This window comes from Gopherus evgoodei, chromosome 1, assembly GCF_007399415.2.
Source record: "Gopherus evgoodei ecotype Sinaloan lineage chromosome 1, rGopEvg1_v1.p, whole genome shotgun sequence".
Lineage (NCBI taxonomy): Eukaryota > Metazoa > Chordata > Testudines > Testudinidae > Gopherus > Gopherus evgoodei.
This window is the reverse complement of record NC_044322.1, coordinates 292,872,916-292,892,121: the sequence shown is the minus strand read 5'-3', so window position 1 is coordinate 292,892,121 and position 19,206 is coordinate 292,872,916. Positions and strand designations below refer to the sequence as shown.

At 45.4% G+C, this 19,206-nt stretch overlaps 1 protein-coding gene across 2 annotated transcripts in view; it reads right to left on the bottom strand.

Moving 5' to 3' along the window:
- The window catches only part of PAWR (pro-apoptotic WT1 regulator), a 175,547-nt gene that overhangs the window by 32,501 nt on the left and 123,840 nt on the right, over positions 1-19,206 (bottom strand). For both annotated transcript variants that reach the window (XM_030548642.1, XM_030548643.1), the window contains exon 4: positions 12,621-12,655. In XM_030548642.1, the coding sequence (XP_030404502.1) occupies positions 12,621-12,655 (35 nt within the window). The remainder of the gene's footprint in view (positions 1-12,620; positions 12,656-19,206) is intronic.

Below are 19,206 nucleotides of genomic sequence, written 5' to 3'. Positions count from 1 at the left end.
TGTTAAGGCTTAAAAAGTCTCCCTGCATAGGCAAATGGAAGCGAGTGGGCACATGACCAAAAGAGCCAATGGGAAGGCTAGAACTTCTTCAAATTAGGAAAAAAACTTCTCCTTTGTCTGTCTGTGTTGTTCTCCCGGAGAGCAGAGACAGGGCTAAAACTATGCTGTAAAAAGCTTTAGGCCAGGTATGAAAAACCATCAGATCATACCTAGAAAATACTAATTTGAAACCAGACACATATAAATAGATCAGGAAATGTCTAGGAAGACACAATTAAGTTTCTCTCTTATTTCTTTATGGCTTGTGGACTCCTCTGTGCTAACTTCCAAATGCTTTTGTTTTACTTGTAACCATTAAGTTGGCCCTCAAGAGAGGTATCTTGATGCTTAATCCTTGTAATTGTTTTTTTTTAATTTAGCAAAAAGCCTAAATTCCAAATGTATTTTCTTTTTGTTTTTAATAAAATTTACCTTTTTTAAGAACAGGATTTGATTTTTTGAGTCCTAATAGGTTTGTGCCTATGTTGTTCTTTCTCAGCTCTTGCCGGAGGAGGGAGTGAAAGGGCTTGAGGGTACCCCACAGGAAGGAATTCCCAAGTGCACATTCCTGGGTTCTCAAAGGGTTTTTTTTGCACTTGGGTGGTGGCAGCATCTATCAATCCAAGGTCAGAGAAAAGCTGTAACCTTGGGAGTTTAATACAAGCCTGAAGTGGCTAATATTAATTTTTAGAATCCTTGTGCTCCCCATCCCCTGCACTCGAAATGCCAGAGTGAGGAACCAGACTTGACAAAGAGGTTCTCATCTGACTCTTATTGTAAATTGATCCAGCCAAGTCTGTCTGATCCATGAATCACTGCAAAACCTTTGAGTTATTTTTAAACTGTGATTTGCAAGTTTGTTGTTTTCTTAAATTAAGACTTTAAGACGTTTTAAAAACACTTGGTCATAGAAACCAAATAGCTCCAGAGCTAGTAAATGGAAATCAAAATGAGCTGTTAAAGTGCACCATATCTATACTTTCTTTTTTCCAACTCTTTTGTGTTTAAATTCCTTGCCATGATGCTACATTTTCAACTGAATTTATGTTAACAAAGAAGTTGATTCTTGTGGATATGCACTCTATGATCAAACATTCAAATAAAGACAACCTGTTTATGTCATTTCACCATAAAAAAGACGGTTACTCACCTTTGTAACGGTTGTTCTTCGAGATGTGTTGCTCATATCCATTCCAGTTAGGTGTGCGCGCCGCGCGTGCACGTTCGTCAGAAACTTTTTACCCTAGCAACTCCAGTGGGCCGGCAGGTCGCCCCCTAGAGTGGCGCCGCCATGGCGCTTGATATATACCCCTGCTGGCCCCCCTGCTCCTCAGTTCCTTCTTGCCGGCTACTCCGACAGTGGGGAAGGAGGGCGGGTGTGGAATGGATATGAGCAACACATCTCGAAGAACAACAGCTACAAAGGTGAGTAACCGTCTTTTCTTCTTCGAGTGATTGCTCATATCCATTCCAGTTAGGTGGATCCCAAGCCTACCTAGGTGGTGGGGTCGGAGTGAGAAGTCGCGGCATGGAGCACTGCAGAGCCGAAGGCCGCGTCATCTCTGGACTGCTGGACCAGGATGTAATGGGAAGCAAAGGTGTGGACCGATGACCAGGTCACTGCCCGACAGATCTCCTGGATGGGCACACAGGCGAGGAAAGCCAGCGACGACGCCTGTGCCCTGGTAGAGTGCGCAGTCACACGACCCGTAGGAACGTGAGCCAAGTCATAGCAGGCCCTGATACAGGACGTTACCCACGAGGATAACCTCTGTGAGGAAATGGGAAGCCCCTTAATGCGGTCCGCTACTGCCACGAAAAGCTGGGGGGATTGGCGGAACGGTTTGGTCCTCTCCACATAAAACGCGAGAGCCCGACGGACATCAAGCGAGTGGAGTTGTTGCTCCCTGCATGAGGAATGAGGCGTCGGGAAAAAAACGGGGAGGAAGATCTCCTGGATGACGTGAAAGGCTGAGACCACCTTGGGGAGAAAGGCCGGGTGCGGTCTCAGCTGCACCTTATCTTTATGGAAGACTGTATACGGCGGATCTACCGTGAGAGCCCGGAGTTCCGACACCCGTCTAGCTGAGGTAATGGCTACTAAAAAGGCAGTCTTCCAAGAAAGATAGAGCAGGGAGCAAGTCGCTAACGGCTCAAAGGGGGGTCCCATGAGCCGAGTCAGAACCAGGTTGAGATCCCAGGTAGGGGCAGGGGGGCGGACTTTGGGGTATAGACGTTCCAGCCCCTTCAGGAATCTAGTCACTGTCGGGTGAGAGAAAACGGAGCGGCCATCCCCACCCGGATGAAAGGTGGAGATAGCCGCCAGGTGAACCCGAAGGGACGATATCACCAGGCCCTGTTGCTTGAGCGACCAAATATAGTCCAAAATATTGGCGACCGAAACTTCCATAGGGAGGAAACCCCTCTCCGTGCACCAACAGGAGAAACGCTTCCACTTGGCCGAGTACGTCGCTCTGGTGGAAGGCTTTCTGCTGCCCAAGAGTACCTCACGTACCGGGGCAGAGCAGTGTAATTTGGATCTGGTCAGCCACGCAGAAGCCACGCTGCTAGGTGCAGCGACTGGAGGTCCGGGTGACAGAGAGTACCGTGGTCCTGGGTGATCAGGTCCGGGTGAAGGGGCAGGGGGACTGGGTTGGCTATGGCCAGGTCCAGCAACATGGGGTACCAATGTTGCCTGGGCCACGCTGGAGCTACCATAATCACGCGGGCCCTGCCCCTGCGCACGTTCAGAAGGACCTTGTGAACCAGTGGGAACGGAGGGAACGCGTAGAACAAGTGGGTCGTCCACGGAATAAGGAAGGCATCCGCTATAGACCCAGGTTCCCGGCCCTGAAAGGAGCAGAATGCCTGGCATTTCCTGTTCCCCCTGGATGCGAAGAGGTCCACGTGGGGACAACCCCACCTCTGGAAGAGCGAGAGGGCGACGTCCGTGCGAAGGGACCACTCGTGAGTGAGGAAGGATCTGCTCAGGCGGTCCGCCAGCGTGTTCCATACACCGGGGAGGAAGGAAGCCGTGAGGTGAATGGAGTGGGCTATACAAAAGTCCCAGAGTCGCATCGCCTCGTGACATAGGGGAGAAGATCTGGTGCCGCCCTGCTTGTTGATATAGTACATGGTCGTTGTGTTGTCGGTGAACACTGCGACACAACGACCTAGGAGCTGATGAGAGAATGTTTGACAAGCAAGGCGGACTGCTCTTAACTCCCGCATGTTGATGTGTAAATCCACCTCCTGCGGGGACCACAGGCCCTGTGTCCTCAGGGTTCCCAGGTGGGCTCCCCAGCCGAGATCTGAGGCATTCGTTGTTAGGGACACCGAGGGTTGGGGCGGATGAAACGGAAGACCCGCACACACGACGGACTGGTCTAGCCACCACCGGAGGGAATCCAATACCCCCTGGGGGATGGTGACAACAGTGTCCAGCGAATGTCTGGTCAGCCGGTACTGCGCGATGAGCCAAGATTGGAGGGGCCTCATGCGGAGCCGTGCATAACCTGTCACGAATGTGCAGGCCGCCATGTGGCCTAAGAGGGTTAGGCATGTCCTTATAGAGGTCAGGGGGGCCGCCTGCAAGCGTTGAATAATGGCCGACAGTGACTGGAACCTGGGCAACGGCAGAAGGGCCCTGGCCAAGGTGGAGTCCAGAACGGCCCCGATGAACTCTATCCTCTGCGTGGGGAGCAGAGTGGACTTGTCCACGTTGATAATGAGGTCCAAGGTAGTAAAGAGGCCGCTGATCCTGCGGACGTGGTTGCGGACCTGCAGCTCTGATGTGCCACAGATCAGCCAGTCGTCGAGGTAAGGGAACACGTGAATGCAACTGCGCCGAAGATATGCAATGACGACAGCCATGCATTTGGTAAATACCCTCGGGGCCGTAGAGAGGACAAACGGGAGGACCGCGAATTGGTAGTGATGGCGGTCGACCACGAACCGAAGGAAACGCCTATGATGTGGTAATATGGCGATATGAAAGTAAACGTCCTGCATGTCGAGGGCGGCGTACCAGTCTCCAGGATCCAGGGATGGGATAATGGTCCCCAGGGATACCATGCGGAACTTCAACTTCACCAGATGTTTTTTGAGTTCCCGCAGGTCGAGGATAGGTCTGAGGCCTCCCTTGGCCTTGGGGATGAGGAAATAGCGGGAATAAAACCCCTTTCCCTTCTCGTTCTCCGGAACCACCTCTATGGCCCTTTTGTCGAGAAGCGTCTGCACCTCCTGGCGGAGGACTTGCTCGTGAGAGGGGTCCCTGAAGAGGGACGAGGGTGGGGGGCGGGAGGGAGGGAAAGACGTAAACTGCAGACGGTATCCCATCTGCACAGTGCATAAGACCCATCGGTCGGATGTTATTTGGGTCCACGCCTGAAGGAAAAACAAAAGGCGGTTGGAAAACGGGGAGGAAGGATCCGTGGGGGAAACTGGTACTGCGCCCTCGGGCGCACCTTCAAAACGAAGGTTTGGGTCCAGGCGGGGCTTTGGAGGAGCTCTGATTCTGCCCCCCTTGGTTCCCCGACTGTCTGCGCCTGCCATTTCTGCCACGGTGCCTATTGAGGTCCTGGTGCTGGCGGGGCTGGGGGAACGACCGGCGCTGCTGCTGTTGCTGCGGCCGGAAGGGTCTGCATTGTGTCCCGGGCGTATGCATCCCAAGGGAGCGCATGATGACCTGATTGTCCTTTAGACTTTTTAGTCTGGGGTCTGTCTTCTCCGAGAACAGGCCCTGGCCTTCGAACGGGAGGTCCTGGATGGTATATAGGAGCTCCAGTGGAAGGCCAGAAACCTGAAGCCAGGAGATGCGGCGCATTGTAACCCCTGAGGCGAGGGTATGAGCGGCCGAGTCTGCTGCGTCCAAGGAGGCCTGCAACGAAGTTCTTGCGACCTTCTTGCCCTCGTCAAGAATTGCCGCAAATTCTTGACGCGCCTCCTGTGGCAACAGCTCCTTAAACTTATCCGCTGCCACCCAAGAGTTAAAGGCGTAGCGGCTAAGAAGGGCTTGCTGGTTGGAAACCCTGAGCTGAAGGGCCCCCGCCGAATAGACCTTGCGGCCGAGGAGGTCCATACGCCTGGCCTCCTTGGATTTGGGAGCTGGGGCTTCTTGTCCATGACGCTCCCTCTCGTTCACCGACTGCACTACGAGGGAGCAGGGTGTCGGGTGAACATGGAGGTACTCATAGCCCTTGGAGGGGGCCATGTGCTTCCGCTCCACGCCTCGCGCCGCAGGGGGGATGGAGGCCGGCAATTGCCAGATTGTATTGGCGTTGGCCTGGATAGTCCGAATAAAGGGCAGAGCGACCCTGGTGGGAGCATCTGAGGAGAGGATGCTCACCACGGGATCTTCGATCTCAGAGACCTCCTCCGCTTGCAGGTTTAAGTTCTGCACTACGCGCCTGAGGAGGTCCTGGTGTGCCCTGAGGTCGAGTGGGGAGGGCTGGTGGAAGACGTGCCTGCCACAGCCTCATCGGGAGAAGATGAGGAGACCCCTGGCAAGAGAGTGCCCATAGGGGGGTCTGTCTGAGCCTGCGCCTCTGACTCCGGAGGGAGCTCAGGGTCCTGCTGTTTGGACCTGTCCTCCGCATCCGGAGAGGGAGGGGGGCGAGACAACGATGCCTCCAGCGCCCTGTGCTCCGTTGTCGCAGGCCTAGGAGGAAGCTGCTGGGAGCCCTGGGCTTGGTGGTACGCCCAGGGCGTCCAGAATCCCCACTGCTGCGGTCCCTGGTCCTGTTGAGGAGGGTCTTGAAAAAGGGCCGCGTGCCTGTCTGTGTCCAGTGCATAAACACTGTCCGCCTGGGACGATACAGACGGCTGTCTGGAGGGCCATGGAGGAGCCGAACGCAGCTGGTAGCCATCCCTTCGTCCTGACGCCGAAGATGTTCTCGGTGCCGGGGACCGGTACCTGCCGCCAACTCGGTGCCGGGAGCGGGACCGGTACCTGCTGCCAACTCGGTGCCGGGAGTGGGATTGGGACCTGCCACCGACACGGTGCCGGGAGGTCGACCGGGACCGGGACCTGCCACCAGCTTGGTGCCGGGAGGTCGACCGGAGAGTTGATTGACGGCGGGAACGGCTCCTAGAGTCCCGGTGCCGGTATCGGTGACTGGAACCAGACTGGGACTGTTTGGAAGATGACCGGTGCCGCGAGTGCGACCGGTACCGCCGAGGGTAGCGGTGCCGGGACTGCGATCGGCGCCAAGATCGGGAGCGTCCACAGTGACGGGACCTGGATAGCGAACGTGAGTCCCGAGACGGCGCTCTCATCGTAGGCGTGCCTCTGGACACAACCTGCACCGGAGGTACCGGGGGTGGAGGCTGAGCTGGCTCTGTCAGAGCGATTAGGCCCCGTGCCGAGGCAAAAGTCTCCGGCGTTGATGGGACCAACAGCTCAACCCCAGATCTTATGGGGGAGCTAGGAGGGATCGGACTCGACGGGATCCCTGTCGGTGGTGCCGCGGCCGAGATAGGTGCCGGGCGCTCCACTCGAGTCTGCCTGGATGGAGTTGCAGACTTCGAGGGCCTTGCTTCGGGACCCGGTGCCGGGGAAGGACGGTGCCGGGGAGTCTTTCCGGTGCCGGCGCGGTCCGGTGCCGGTGTAGAGGCGACGGTCTGAGAAGCTGCCGGGTTGAGTGCCGCTTCCATAAGGAGATTCCTCCATCTCTGGTCTCTCTCCTTCTTTGTTCTAGGCTTAAAAGCCTTACAAATGCGGCACTTGTCCGAGATGTGCGATTCCCCCAGGCACTTTAGGCACGTGTCGTGGGGATTGCTGGTCGGCATCGGCTTCTTACAGGCCATGCATTGTCTGAAGCCCGGCGAACCAGGCCTGGGCCCAGTGCCGGGTGCCGGGAAGGGCTACGGCTCAAACCGGCTAACAAATATTTACAACTATTTACAAAATACTACTCAACTAACTATGCTTAACAACTATTTACTACTAACTACAACTATGAACGTATAACGAAGGAGAGCTAGGGACGTGGAAGGCAGCCAAGCTGTGTTCCACAGTTCCAACGACCGACACGACGGTAAGAAGGAACTGAGAAGCGGGGGGGCCGGCAGGGGTATATATCAAGCGCCATGGCGGCGCCACTCTAGGGGGCGACCTGCCGGCCCACTGGAGTTGCTAGGGTAAAAAGTTTCCGATGAACGTGCACGCGCAGCACGCACACCTAACTGGAATGGATATGAGCAATCACTCGAAGAAGAACCAAAAATTATACATTCAAATAAATTAGTTTCTTAGGCCAGGTGATATAATCACTACCCACTCAGGAAAATCAAAGTTACTTCAAGAGGATGCATGCTTGACTCCCAAAAAATGAGTGCCCACATAGCAAAGTGGGGACTGGAAAAATCCAGGGGTTTGACAGCTTGCAGTGAGTAAAATAATGCACACAGGTCTGGGTTAGGGTATTACTGAAGACATTTGGAAGATAAGGAAGTGGGATTTTGCCACAGGAGAGCATTTATATGAATGTTTTGTATAAGCAAAGCTTTGAGAAAGGAAAAAGTATTCAATCCCTTTTTTAGGCCTTTCATACCCCATAGTGTTAGCAGTAGCTTTCCTCCCACTACTAGATGATTGAAGGCAAACCAGATTTTTTGTCCTGGCTGGTGTTTAAGACTGCATACTGAGTCTCTCTCAAAGCTATAGCTTTCAAAGATATAAAATATTAAAGCAAAATACTTAATCATGTTACAAAGTAGATATTTGTAATGGGGCCTTTAATTATTGGCAACAAGTGAAGTGACACCTTAAATCAGTGGTTCTTAACCTGGGGTGCAAGACATGCCAGTTTTTTTTAGAAGATAAATCATCGAAAACACAAATTAAGCACAGGTACATAAGTACAACTACTTTGTTTCATCCAACCTATGTATTAACATTATACATTTTTTAACAATCATTGTAATATAAAAAAATATATCTAGGTTTAAGGGGTGCGAGAACATATTTTGATTTTTGATAAAGGGGTGTGAGAACATATTTTGAGAACCAAAGGGGTGCAGGCTGCAGTAAAGGTTAAGAACCACTGCCTTAAATGCTACTACTCCTCAGATATAGTTCTCTGTGGGAGGGTCAGTTGGAGGGACCTCAAAGTTCAAGGAAGAAAATGATGAGAAAGTTTTTCTCTTTTTGGTCTTCTTATCTCACAATCTTAACAATGAGATGTTCACAGCACAAAAGGCGAGGAGGGAGGATGATTAAATCAAAAGTTATATAAACATAGTGTCAGCGTAGGCTGAGGGTTTATTAAAACATTGTGTTCCGTAGGACTCTTTGGCCAAGAACTGCATCCCTAGTTCCTCAAGAACATGGATCAAGAACTTTATTGCTGCTTGCATATTTCTTCATCAGAAGCAGTTGAATCTTTCCATCCACTGGAAAGAATTGCAAAGTTTTTCGATGGCATTTATGTTCTCCAATACATAGATCCCCTTTACCAACAAAGCTTTCTTGCCCTGACCACTGGCTAGTAAAAAGCTCCAGGGGTGAAATCCTAGCTCTGCTGAAGTCAGTTGTAAAGCTCCTGTTGACTTCAATGTGGTTAGGATTTCACCCTAAGTGCAGTGCAGTCAACTTTCTGTAACCTTCAGCCATTTTAGGTAGATTTTATCTTCCCTCTGCATGGCTACTACGTGCCAGTCCATCTCTTTAGGATTCACTGATGGAACAAAAGGAAAATGTCTGCACATATATGCAATTACTCTCAAATAATTAATTCTTTCTTTGATTTTGAGCACAGAAGAGGAGGATATGGATGGGTGAATGGCCAGACTTAGAAAGAAACATTTCTGGACATGGAGGCACATTTATATCTGGATAAGGTGCAAGAAACCTGGCCTTTTTTGGAGCTATGAGGAGTATTGTGACACTGTAAAAACTGATCCAATTATATTTTCTTTACAGCCTTTGGTGGGCAGAATTGGAAAGATGACAAAGAAGGCTCGGGGCGGATCATTTCTGAAGGGAAAACCCATTAACCTCACTTCTGGATTTCATTCACTGTGAGCAAAATTCTCAGTCTCTAGATTGAATCAGGGTAAGCAGATCCTTCAAAGGGAATCAACTTCTAGGTTATCTTAAACGTTGTGGGGTCTATTTCTCTCCTAATGAGCCACTCTGCTGACAAGTTTGCCTTTTTGTTGACATAGAGAGACCACATGTGGTTTTCTGCCCAATTTGCTTCCTTCTCATGATTAAAGAATGTCATTGCTGCTGGGGTTAGCAAGGACTATAATCTGCTTGTCAAATATTGCTCGGTGGAAAACAAAGAGGAAGTGTGCTCTAACTAGGTGGTGCTTTTCTTTGATTCTGCATAACTAATCTTCGTCATTTGGGATTCTAGATGTGCTCCTTATCGCCAAAAATCTGGATGAGGATTCCTCCCTGGTTATGAAAAACTATCCTGGGCTTCAATTCAGTCTTATTTCAGAGATTGAACTGCTTTGCCCTCTATAGAGCCTGCATGGGCAAGACAACTCATTGAAGGATTTTCAACACAATGACATGACTGGTAGCTGCATTTGATTTTGTCTAGGACAATACCCAGATGTTACAGCCTGCGTACTGAAAAGAGGTGATTATTTTCTTTTGCCTATAACAAATTCATGCTTGCAGCCAAATCCTAGAATGCTTCTCCTTTGAAGATGTGATGAGCAGAAGTCATCCAGGAAAGGGTCAATGCGGATCCCTCACACAACCATGTCTAAGATGACTTAGATAAAGGCCCTTAACAAGGTTCAAAAATCAAAAAGGAGAGACTGGCTCTGTACTGAAAATGCTTCCTCTGGTAGCAGAATGGCAGATACTTGCAATGTTGAAGGGTTTTTGATTACAGGCAATCCAAAGGCAGGGTCCCACAATTGCAAACTTTAAGATCTGCATACTGAACTTTCATTGTCCTGTCATTTAGTGAGGAAGACTCAGTTTGCCTGGTCAAGTCATGACAGTTGTCAATCATAGAATAATAAATTATTAGGGTTGGAAGGGACCTCAGGAGATCATCTAGTCCAACCCCCTGCTCAAAGCAGGACCAATCCCCAAATCCCTAAATGGCCCCCTCAAGGATTGAACTCACAACCCTGGGTTTACCAGGCCAATGCTCAAACCACTGTGCTATCCCTCCCCCGCAATAGAAGCAGGATGCTTCCTGTCCACAAGGTCTCAAGACAAAATCTTCTCTATCCATAGAATGTGTGTTTAACTAGGAGAGGGGAATCTGCATCCACCTCAGGCTTGTACACTGACAGGCAATAAAACCTGTAGTACTGGTTGACCTTCTAACCTACTGAGGAGCTCCAGTTCCACTGGCCCTGAAAGTAGGGAGCCTGTCTCTCCTGTGCTCTGAGTGAGTCTTCTCTACTGGGCCCAGGTAGTGTGGAGGAGGAAACTGACGGTTTGAATGCAAAGTGGACAAGAGACCAGGTGGGAGGCTATGGACAACAACTCCATTCATTATTCTTTGAGAAAATGAATGGCCAGGAACAAGAGAAGGCTGTAGGAATGGGAAGTACTCACAGACCACATAAACAAGTACTAAGAGCTTGACCACCACCCGCTTATGTCGGTAAAACTTACGTGGCTTATGGGCTGTGAATAAGCCAGTCCCTTGAGTGCCATAAATTACATTGACCTAAGTGCCGGTGTTGACAGCACTATGTCAGCAGGAGAGCTTCTCACAGAAGGGGTTTTATTATGCTGACAAGAGAGCTCTCTTCTATCAGCATAGAGCGTCTTCACCAGACCCACTACAGCAGCACAGCATCAACAGTTCAGCTGTGCTACTGTACCGCTTCTAGTGAAGACTAGCCCTAAGACTACCGAGAATGTAGAATATCAGCCACAGACATAAAAGGATGAATGAAAAATTCTGTGGGGTAGAATGACACTCTACACTAGTAGGGATACTATGGGTTGGTTACAACTATTCTAATACAATAGCCTATGAAGACAGAAAATAAATTTGGTAGAGAGAACAAAAAGATTATCTTTATGCAATCAGGAAAAACCAAAAGGCATGGTAAAGTAGCTTTTGAATAACGGACATTAAAAAGAGAACATTCTTTGGTTGAGTTTAAAACAAAAATCTATTGCTGTTTTGTTTTAGCTGACATGTCAACAGATTCTCACTAATACTTCCTAATAAACTTACTGAAACTGAGTAGTAAAGGATGGCTGTATCTATATTACTGCTAGGTTGCCAAAAATTACAAGTTATTGGATTTTTATACTCTTCCCCCACTGTACCAAACAAACTAATGAAGCTCTATTCTTCTCTGAAGTACCAAGATTAAGGCCACAAGACTCTTGTTTTAAAGGCTCCGAACAAGACATTAATGAATAAAGAACAGGATGTTGGGCATATCTATCTCCAGTGGCAGGTATAGAATCATAGACTATCAGGGTGGAAGGGACCTCAGGAGGTCATCTAGTCCAACCCCCTGCTAAAAGCAGGACCAACCCCAACTAAATCATCCCAGCCAGGGCTCTGTCAAGCCTGACCTTAAAAACCTCTAAGGAAGGAGATTCCACCACCTCCCAAGGTAACCCATTCCAGTGCTTCACCATTCTCCTAGTGAAAAGGTTTTTCCTAATATCCAACCTAACCTCCTCCACTGCAACTTGAGACCATTACTCCTTGTTCTGTCATCTGGTACCACTAAGAACAGTTTAGATCCATCCTCTTTCGAACCCCCTTTCGGGTAGTTGAAAGCAGCTATCAAATCCCCCCTTATTCTTCTCTTCTGCCGATTAAATAATCCCAGTTCCCTCAGCCTCTCCTCATAAGTCATGTGCTCCAGCCCCCTAATCATTTCTGTTGCCCTCCGCTGGACTCTTCCCAAATTTTCCACATTCTTCTTGTAGTGTGAGGCCCAAAATTGGACACAGTACTCCAGATGAGGCCTCACCAATGTTGAATAGAGGGGAATGATCATGTCCCTTGATCTGCTGGCAATGCCCCTACTTATACAGCTCAAAATGCTGTTAGACTTCTTGGTAACAAGGGCACACTGTTGTCTCATATCCAGCTTCTCGTCCACTGTAACCCCTAGGACCTTTTCTGCAGAACTGCTGCCTAGTCATTCAGTCCCTAGTCTGTAACAGTGAATGGGATTCTTAGTCCTAAGTGCAGGTGCAGTATGTTGGTGAATAGGACAGTACCAAATCATCCCAAGGACAACTGTCTCACAAACAAGTGGAGTGACTTCATACACAATATTAAGACAAACAGGTGGCTCCTATGTTACACTTCAGCCAAAAGCCAACTTACCTGGTTTGGTGGAGAATGCTATGGAGAGCGCCAACTCCAGTAAAATCAGACAAAATGCTGACTTAGTTGGTTAAAAAATGGCAAAACAATAAAAACTATTAAGAGATTGTTACGTCTCTTACTCAGGTTCTGTGATTAAATACTGGCCCAATAATCAAGTCATGGTATCAAGCAGAGGGAGGAAGGCCCTACTGTTGACAAATATTCCAAATGTTTAATCAACTTCATTTCACTTTAGACAGGTTCACAATATGCAAAGAATATTGAAACATTTTTAAAAACTAAGTCCCTTACCTTTTACATCTGCTTGAAACTGTTCTAGAGGATTCCTACAAGGAATTGAAAGAACAAAAGGAAAATATAATTTCATACTTTTCATTAAATACAGTAATGCTTTTATGAACACTCAATCATCTTGTATACAAGCAATTTACAAATAATTAAAAATTAGAATTGCAATTTCAGATCAAGATAATCATTTAGCTTTTATATTATTCGGTCTATGATCTACTAGTGCAAAAGTAGCAGATAGTAACTATAGGGTGGGGTGGGAAGAAGAAGAAAGGGCCCCACAGCAAAGGTAGAGCCAAAATTCTGATGAGAAATCAGAATGCCTCATCCATGTGCTGCAAAATCCAGAGCCCTGCCCCACTCAGATGTTAAGGGGCAGGGTCTGAGATTTCTACAAGGAAACTCTTTCTAGATCCCAACTGGAAGTTTTTCATTTCAGCCTTTGGTTAGTAGAAATCATATAAATGTGAAGACCCTTCCAGAATGGGTAGGTAGATCTCTCTCCATTATTCTACCCTTCCTTATCAAAACTCCAATGTCCGCTTCTACTGTTGCTCCTAGGTTTGTCAAAGGACAGCTGAGTGAAACTGCTACGATTCTTTAGGGTCACTGCTGAACGACAAAAGTAAAACTGATCAGCATTTTAATTTCATTTTGTAACCGCTGAGCAGCAATGTTGAAGTATTCTGTCTGCAGACTCAGTAAGACAGTACTATGTTCATTTGCATTCAGTTTATGTTTGCAAGATTATCTTTAAATACTTCTAGACAGTAGTTCAAATGTTGCAAAATGTATGTTTGAGCTTCGAACTTGACCGAATCAGCTGTGTGCTCATCACTGGTTCATGGTTTTATTTTACTTTAAAAAAAAAATCTACTTTTCTTAATACAAGCCATGAACATGTTTGCTTTTTTCCACCACTGCTATACAATGGATGCAGGTTTTTACTAAGTGTCTACAATGTTGCCTAGACCCGTTTTTCTTTAGTGTTACAGTTAAATTTAGAACGTGCCAATATAACAGCTTTCTACATCTCAAGCAGTCCCAAGATTCAGAGTTTCTGTTTACTTATCTAATTTTTTCAATTAACGGAGTTTTATTTTTCTTTAATGTTCATAGCATTCAGTTTAGAACAGGGGTTGGCAACCTTTCAGAAGTGTTGTGTCAAGTTTTCAGTTATTCACTCTAATTTAAGGTTTCGCGTGCCAGTAATACATTTTAACATTTTTAGAAGGTCTCTTTCTATAAGTCTATAATATATAACTAAACTATTGTTGTACGTAAAATAAATAAGGTTTTTTAAATGTTCAAGAAGCTTCATTTAAAATTAAATTAAAATGCAGAGCCCCCTGACCAGTGGCCAGGACCCAGCAGCGTGAGTGCCACTGAAAATCAGCTTGCGTGCCATCTTCGGCACACGTGCCATAGGTTGCCTACCCCTGGCTTAGAACATTTATTTTTTATGACCTTGAAACCGTATCTCTTGCAGCAACAACACTCCAAATTGGGTATTTTTAACTGATATTTTGGTCCATCAACCACAGCTGTGATACTTCTAGCACAGAGATGCATCCTCTGGGTGGTGAAAGGGTGTAGCCAACTTGGGGAAACCTAGAAGGTTGCAATGAATAACAGAATAAGGTGCTGTGAACCAACAGTATGTAGGAGGATGGCCAAACAAAAAATCCCAGACTGACCACAGTATGATTAAAAGGCACAGATGGCACTTCTATGGACTAACATCCAACAGTGACAGAGTAGAAAAGTAATAATGAAACTTCTAGCAGGAAAAATTAAGATTAAGTTAAAGTGAAAGAAAGAGATGGTGCAACTGGAGTCAAATTTGATCTTGATAAATTAAAGGATAGCTCTGTGAGGGAGGAATATAAGGTAGCGCTTGCCAGGCATTTCAGGCTATTAATTTGCGATGATGAAGAAGAAATCTCACTACAGGCTGGATGGAAAATATTCAAGGAAGCAATACAAAACAGCAAAGGAAGTTACTGGAATGCATAAGCAAACAAAAGCTGCACAAACAAGGAAACAAGAATATTACAGGAAAGGTGTGAACAAGCTAAGAATGCTGGGAAGGTGAAAGCAGTAGAAGCATTATGTAAAGTGGAGAAATCAAAGGTTGGACAAGCAACGGTTTTGGAAAGAAGATGCTCAAGAACTAGAAAAGGGATCAAGAAAACAAGGTGTAAACAATATACAAAAAGGTGAAATTATGTGAAAACCCAATCAGGTCAATGATGCAAGTGGTGAAGAAGGCTGCCAGTGAATGGACAACAAATGCCAAAGAGTTGCTGGAAACCTGGAAGGAACATTTTGACAAAGTGCTGAACCGTGCATTTCACCCAGAAGCAAGCATTCTACATATGCAAGACGAACAGGGCAGCTTGCCAGGCAGAATGGCTATCAGCAGTGAAGCAGTTAAATGGGAAAGCTGCAGGAATAGACAACAGAACAGCTGAACTGCTAAAAGCCAGTGCAACAAGTGCTATCAAAGCACAAGGGGAAAAAAACAGGGGGTATCTGAGCAAGAGGAGCTATTAGACAACTGGCTAACAGCAATAGCTGTACTAATCTTGAAGAAAGGATATTCTGCCCATTCAAATAATTATAGATATATAATGCAGAAGAAAAACAGATGACATGGTGGCAAAGAAAATAACGTAAGCACAACCAAGACCAGTTTGTCCTAGAGGCTGACCACCAACTAAATGGCAGGATATTGTACACAGGGACACGAGCAGTCGGGGCTTAATAGAGGAACAAATCATGGACAAAAGTGAATGGTGCTGCTGTACTGTCTTCAGAGATGCTCTGGGATTAAAGCAAGATAGATAGTTTATTGAATAACTATTCAATGTTGCATTCATTTTCTGTAATAATACAGAAACCGAGCTACCCTGAATCATTTCCCCAATTGTATTGGGTTTTTTGGGGGGGGGGGAGGGGTTGGTAGAAAGGTGTGCTCTGAAACAGCAGAAATGAATATAACATCTTATACCCTGCTGAGGGATCTTGGCCAAAATATGACCATGCAATTTTTTTTTTTTTTTATTATGCCAACTAGTAGGAGTATCCTATGATTACCCATTTAAAAATGTTGAAAAACAAAATTTACAAACTGTTGTGTGTGCATTCAGAGAGTTTTACAGCAACCTGTTTCTCTTCAGGCTCTGAGTGGTTTTCCCTCCTCCCTCCCCACTCCCCAAATGTGAGTAGGTGAAGCTCCAGTGAAAGCAGAATTCACCGTTTCTCTTTATTATTAAAAAAATAATTTATCACTTTTTGATTCTGGCATTGTAGAAAGGAAAATGAAAGACAAGCAGAGAGTCAAGAGGACATTTTTTTCTGTTACAGTACCTGTGATAAAATACATTATGTATATTAAGAAACAAAAATACTATATGCCAGGATATAATCACGTCAATACCCAGTGGCCATTCAAGATCAGAGGTTTAGAGGGGATCTATGTGGAAAAGTAGGACATGTTCATTCTAGTGAAAATATGGCTGAAGTTAGACAGGGCAAGTCTACAAATATTTAAATGAGATGTCCTAAAAAGAAGAGGAATCAATTTTTTTTTGGTCAAAGACCAAGCTGGTTGCAACAATAAATAAAAATAGTTTAAAATTCAGGAAACACTTCAAGAAAAGTTAAGCAAGGGAAAAGGTGCCTAATGAGGCCGAGCAATCATTATCACGGATTATAGTAAAGAATGTAACAAGACACTCATCGATTAATGATAATGACCTAAAGGTCTAAGTTCATCAGTGAAGTGAAAGGTAAGAGATATTGTAATTTCCGCTCCTGTAAAAGGTCTCTGGAAGCCCTTCGCATCCTGGGTGTTAAGGGTGTAATGTCTTAAGTATAGATAAGAGTACAAAAGTAAATTAGCCAGCGATGATAAAGAAAATTATGATCTCATTATGGAAAGATGCAAGCTAACTATTTTAACCTGACATCAAGTGTTAGCTATTTTACAATTCATGATGGCTAGAAGTGGGACTTTTATACCATTGGAAAACTAGTAGATGACAGCTTTCAAAGAGGAAACAGTCACTTCTAGCTCTGGATGGCCAAGGAAATAGAATTTAAAATTGTTACATTAAGTTTACCAAGATTTATTCACTTAGGATTCTCCCTCCCTCCCCTGGCCCTTTACCAGTGAACTCACAGTGGTGAAGACTATGGCTTTATAAAAGTGGAAGGATGCAAGAAACAGTACCAATTTATTACATTACAATATGGTGTTGTATAGAGTTTCACCACTCATAAGTTAATGCAGCCATCCTATGCTCCTGTCCCTAACCCCCTAAAAAAAAAAAAAAAAAAACTTTTGTCCCAAACAGCATCACATACTTCTTTAAACTATTTGCGTTATTTATAAAGCAACAACACCATGCTTAAAATTTAATAAAACAAGAATAGAGAAAGTAATTTGCCACAAAACAGTTTGTACTCTACAAGAGAAACAGAAGACAGGATTAACTGGAAATCCCACAGGAAGGGGCTAACTTGTACAAAGTTTATTATTACAGCTCATTGCTTGTGCGCCTAAATATGACCAAGTTCCTTCCCCCTGAACTGTCCACAAGATCTTAGTTTTTCATGCCCTAGTTATATCATTACACTGAGTTATTTTATATATATACTAATTATTATTATTATAATGATTCTTGCATTGTTTGTTTTTCGATCACTAATAATACCACACAACAGGGGCAATAACAACAAGAGTTTAAGAGATTCATAATAGGTTGAAGTGAGCAAGAGGACTTGAAGAGCTCAATTCTTCTATACATTTTAGCAAGCTTTGTTCCACTTAGGTAGCTCCAAGCAGCCATAAACCCAGCAATAACGGTCATTGGAAGATTTCACAAGCACAGTGGAATCATCAGGTGCCAGGGAGTAGGGATCATTCTAAGCCCTTTTCCTCCATACTCCAGAATAACATTTGATCACCAAATGATATTTCATTGAATAAAGTTTTTTTTTAATTAAAGAACAATGATCTTTTTAATCACTTCCTCACAGTAAAAAAAGGTAAAAATTCACTATCACATACAAGAGGCAACTCCCTCTGGAACCAAGGTCTGCACTGCCAGCACTTTGAGTTCAAAAATTACTATCCTTCCTTGTTCTCCTCTCCTTGATCTCCATTCTTCACCTCTATTAGTCTAGTGACAGAAGAGTCAATGTGAACATGGATCTAATATTTGGCAATTACACAGAATGCCATTCTGCCCCCTCTTCTTTTTAATTTAGAGAGTGCCTATATAAATATTTATATATGGGAGACCAGATGGTCAGAAAATGGAATATGGGATATAGCACTTTTCAGCCTTCAACCACTAGTCAAAATATGGCTCAGATCAATAGCACGTGAAGAGATGGCTGTTTGCTACTTTATGTGAAAAGAATTTGGTGGTCTCAATCTAACTCCCCAGAACATCAGTCCATGGTATTAAAAGATCCAGCACCATGACTGACACTAACTAGTATCCTGTGACAGTCTCAAAACAGGCAAAGAACCGAATCAGTACATAAGAGCAGTTATGCTCTCACTTCTAAAAGTGCTTTCCCCGGTCATGAGGGAAACATTTCTACTGTGCATGCCATATTTATCCCCTGGATAGAGGACACCAGTCTCCATCCCATTTACCATCAAAAACACATGAATGTGTCCTAATATTGTATAATGTTTATACGTGATAATTCTGAACCCCTTAAGTGAGGCACTAAAAGGCTGACTAAATTCAGATAGCATACGGTTCTCCACTCATCTTCCCACAGATGTCTTTACTGAAGCGACAGGTAATTGCAATTGGCGGGATATAATGTATACACACATTACTGAAAAATCTTGAAATCATGTCAGATAATGTTTACCATTTACATAGGAATTAGTAGCCACCAAAAAATTAAAATGTAGTTCCTATAACCTCTACGGATCTATTACTCTAGACATCTTAATATTGCAAGACAGTATACAACTTCACTGTTCTCCATGGAGAAGAGGAACTTTATAATGCTTTTTCAAAAAATCACTTAATTTCATTGATGATCACCATCTTCATATACATAATGCAAACACCTGGGGACAATTTTCCAAAGGCAGCTTCTTTAGTGTGGACAAATCAGCTGGTGAGCTACACAATTACATCCACTTGTAAGAAAGGTCTTTTGAAAATGTGGGGAGGCGAGCAGGTGAGGTAATATCTTTTATTGGACCAACTTCTGTTGGTGAGAGAGACAAACTTTTGAGCTACACAAAGCTCTTCCTTGGGTCTGGGAAAGGGACTCTGACCAGCTCAACACTACAGACCTAGATCGGTATAAGTACGTCGCTCAGCAGTACGAAAAATCCACACCTCTGAGTAATGTAGATATACCAACCTAATCCCCGCCCCCATATAGACAGCACTATGTCGACGGAAGAGTTTCTCCTGTCAACAGCCTCTTGAGTAGGTGGATTAACTACATAAGTGGGAGAGCTTCTCCCGTTGGCATAGGAGTGTCCTCACTTACACACTGCAACTGCACTGATGCAGTGTTTTTAAGTGTAGACCTGTCTTCA